The following is a 4,322-nucleotide window of genomic DNA, read 5'->3' as shown; positions in this document are numbered from 1 at the left end:
GAGGGGGAGAAAGAGAGAGAACAAGATATTGAGAGAGGGAGAGGGGAGAAAGAGAGAGAACAAAGAGAGAGAGAGAACAAAGAGAGAGAGAGAGAGAGAGAGAGAGAGAGAGAGAGAGAGAGAGCAAGGCCTAAAATTTGGGAGGATGGTAGTTCACTAAATCAACCCAAGTATTAGAGTGGTACTGTATTTTACCAAAAGGGTGAAAGGCAAAATTGATCCCAGTGAGATTTGAACTCAGAGAGTATACAGCCAGAACAAATACTGCAAAGTATTTTGTTCAATGCTCCGACAATTCTGCCCATCTCACGCTCTAACAGAAATAACTTTTTCAACTATAGGTACAAGGCCTGAAATTTTGCAGATGGAAATTAGTCAATAAAATCAATCTTTTAATCTTTTACTTGTCATTAGACTGTGGCCATGCTTCAGCACTACTTTGAAGAAGTTTCAGTTGAATGAATCCACCCCAGTACTTTTTTTTTTCTCTACCAAATCCACTCACAAGGCTATAATAAAAGACACTTGGTCAAGATGCTACACAGTGGGACCAAACCAGGAACCATGTGGCTGAGAAGGAAGCTTCTAACCCACACAGCCAACATTGATCCCAGTATTTGATTGGTACTTTTTTTTTACCTAAATCAACCCCTAAAAAGATGAAAGGCAAAGCTGACTCAGCAGAATTTGAACTAAGAAAATAAAGAGTCAGAGGAAATGTCAATAAACATTTCGCTCAATGGGCCATTGATTCTACTTGCCACTTTGCCAGCAACATCATCATCACAATCATTTAACATCCATTTTCTATGCTGGCACGGAACTGGAAAGTTAAGGGGCTGCACCAAGCTCTGCTGTCTGCTTTGGCATAGTTTCTATGTCTAGATGCCTTTTGAAGAAGCTTATTACATGGTGCCAACACTGGTGATGTCACCAGTAACTTACAAGACAAAGACTCCCTAAATTGAGAGGAGTGATATTGACAGAGGTAGCCTTGTGCCAAGTGATGTGAGGTTAGAGCATGCATATCGGGACAAAAACAAGTATCTTGCTGTAGGAAAAATATGGTTAGCTTTGTCAGCAATACTTACCCTAATTCCGGCATCTCTTACGGCTTCTGCCACACCAATATCTGCATCTCTCTTCACGTTGGCTGTCTGAGTGCGACCCAGAGAAGCTAAGTACTCCACCTGATCATATATGTCTTTGATTGTGAAACTAAGAATCTCAATTCCCATCCTTCCAACATCTGGTGAAGCGACTTCTCGCACCAGCATGGCAAACTGGTCTCGGTCTTGGTATATAGCTTCAACACTCAGTGTTCCTGGAGGTGAAGATGACAGGAACAGAAAAAGGTGGAAGAAGAAGAAAAAAAGAGAGAGAAAAGAACATTTTAAAAATTAGTTTACATTTGATCTTCATAAATTTAAATAGTTTCAGTCATTGGCCTACAATCAAGCAGAAACAAGCATTACCCTGCTTCTAGAGAGAGATAAAGAGAGAGATAAAGAGAGAGAGAGAGAGAGAGACAGATAGAGACAGACAGACAGACAGACATAGAGCAATAAGAAAATGGAGGGGATCAATAGGTGGTATTCATCAACTTATAGACATTATATTATGTCAATTTATTTATTTATTTACTAAAAGGACAATTATAACAATATACATACATATATGACATATTATGCCTTACATATATAGAATATAAAATATCAGTAATTATTAAAATATTAAAATATTAAAATATAACATAGTAAATAGCAATAGAGACTGGGATAATATCTTACAGCTGTTTCAGCCAAGAGGCAAAAATACCTCACTCTACCTTTATCCCTCCAGTGGACTGAAGTAATTAGAAGATGAAATTGAGGTACTTGGGTGTTTCTCTAGGCTTCATCAGAGATTTTAGAAAGTACATAAGGTTAAGATATAAATATAAATACATACACATAAACATACTTTTACATATACATATACGTAAATATACATGTATATTTTACCTAATATGTATAATACAATACATCTAATAATAATGATAACAACAATAATAATTGATTCATTTGTGTGCATGTACGGACGTTTATGTATGTACATTTAAATATACATATATGTATTTATGTTTATTTATGTATATCTATGTATATATATATATATATATGTGGTTTTTTATGGTTTTTATATTTTTATATTTATAACTTAACCTTATGAACTTTATAAAATCTCCGAAGAGGCCTAGAGAATCATCCATGTACCTCTATTTCATCTATTAATTACTTCAGTCTACTGGAGTGATAAAAATAGAATGAGGCATGTCACCTCTGGACTGAAACAGCTGCAAGAAGTATCCATCATAGGGTACCTGGTATGCTAGAAGGAATAGCCAAAATCCAAACCACTATTAGGGATAAATTTCAGATACACAGGCACACACACATGCACACACACACGCGTGCACACACACACACACACACACAAAAACACACCCACACTCTCTCACACTGGACAATGATGCCAACTCTTTGAAAAACAACTTTCTTCCAAACAATGCCACCTGGTTTTGCCATTTTTAAAGGCCAAGAATAGACTTGTCATTGAAAGAACTGACCAGCTGTAAACACAATTTTCTTCTTTCTTCTTTCACCTTTCCTTCTCTTTCCCATTGACATTCCTTTCAGGCACACAGGCACACACACACACCAACACACACAGATTGGAGAGAAATCAATGGAGAAAGACAGACAAGTCAAAAGAGAGAATAGATATTGAAAAAATGTTCTTACCAAGAATAGCTCGTAAATGGCCTTCCAATGTCTGTAAAACAACCCTTTCAATGTGGTCGATGGATTTGCCAAGGAATTGCTCACAAGCCCGATTTAACAGGTCCTTCTCTTTCATAATCTTGCATTGTGCAACCCCTGTCACCGTAATTGGGACACCTTCTAGGGTTTCCACACTTTCACATACAGGGTTCAATGTCATGACTTCCAACGAAATACTGAAACAAAGACAAACAGAGGGAGCATGTGTGAGTAGGGGGTGTTTGTTTAATATCATCATTAGCTATGTATGCACAGGATATATATATATATATATATATATATATATATATATATATATACATACATACATACATACAGGATGAATAAAATAATGGAAACACCTAGCATCATAATTTTGAAATATATAAAACCATCAAAAGCTTGTTTATTTTTATGTTTTTTGATTTATTATTAGTGTTGCTTAATATGTTTTGCTAAAATTGCTGTTTCTTTTCAGATATCATCAGAAAAAGGTAATCAAAATTCATTAAAATGACAGATCTATTGGACTTTCAAAGGGGCCAAATTGTTGGTGTTCATATACAAGGCGCTAGCATAACGAAAACAGCTGAAATACTTGGTGCATCAAGAAGTACTGTCTCGAAGGTAATGAGTCTTTGAAAAGAGGGGAAAACCTCCTCACAAAACAAAACTCTGGAAAAAAACCAAAACTTTCACATAGGGACAGTTGTACTCTTATGCGAATTGTTAGAAAGGATCACAAAAGTACAGCTCCCAAAATTACTGCAGAGCTTAATGACCACCTCAAGAACCCAGTTTCCACAAAAACTGTTTGCCGGGAGCTGCACAAAGCTGGATTTCATGGGAGGGCTGCAATCAGAAAACCACTACTTTCAAAAACAAACGTTGCAAAGCGTTTAGAGTGGAGTAAAAACCTACAGAATTAGTTCCTAGAACAGTGGAAGAATGTAATTTTCTCAGATGAGTCATCCTTTACCCTATTTCTGGCCACCGACCGAGTATACGTGTGGAGACGGAGAAAGATCTGTGATGATCTGGGTGGCTATATCTTGGAAATCCGCCGGCCCAATGGTTTCCCTTCATGGCAGAATTAATAGTCAACACTATTTGAGCATTTTACCTGATCAAATTCATCCTATGGTTGCGGAACTGTTTCCGGAGGGAAAAGCAATTTTTCAGGACGATAATACACCAATTCACACTGCTAAAGTTGTTACTGAATGGCACAAGGAACATTCTAGTGAAGTTGAACATCTTATCTGGCCACCGCAGTCCCCAGATCTCAACATTATTGAACATTTATGGTGCATTTTAGAAAAACAAGTAACTACAAGAACTGGAGACTGTTTTAAGTGAAGAATGGACAATAATTACTTTGGAAACAATTCAAACTTTATATGAGTCCATATCTCATAGAATTCAAGGTGTAATTACTGCCAAAGGCAATCCTACCCTATATTAAAATAAATTTGTTTGAAATTTTAAGGTGCTTCCATTATTTTGTCCAACCCCTGTATA

The 4,322-nt window shown here is 36.6% G+C and overlaps 1 protein-coding gene across 1 annotated transcript in view; it reads right to left on the bottom strand.

Moving 5' to 3' along the window:
• Nucleotides 1–4,322, bottom strand: part of LOC106872323 (flotillin-2) — a 91,165-nt gene that overhangs the window by 25,440 nt on the left and 61,403 nt on the right. The window contains exons 3-4 of the mRNA XM_052977764.1: nucleotides 2,784–2,998; nucleotides 1,092–1,324 (exon numbers count right to left, since the gene is read on the bottom strand). Of these exons, the coding sequence (XP_052833724.1) occupies nucleotides 1,092–1,324; nucleotides 2,784–2,998 (448 nt within the window). The remainder of the gene's footprint in view (nucleotides 1–1,091; nucleotides 1,325–2,783; nucleotides 2,999–4,322) is intronic.

The sequence above is a fragment of the Octopus bimaculoides genome, chromosome 28, assembly GCF_001194135.2.
Source record: "Octopus bimaculoides isolate UCB-OBI-ISO-001 chromosome 28, ASM119413v2, whole genome shotgun sequence".
Classification (NCBI taxonomy): domain Eukaryota; kingdom Metazoa; phylum Mollusca; class Cephalopoda; order Octopoda; family Octopodidae; genus Octopus; species Octopus bimaculoides.
The sequence above is the reverse complement of the archived record's forward strand: the minus strand, read 5'-3'. Positions and strand labels throughout refer to the sequence as shown.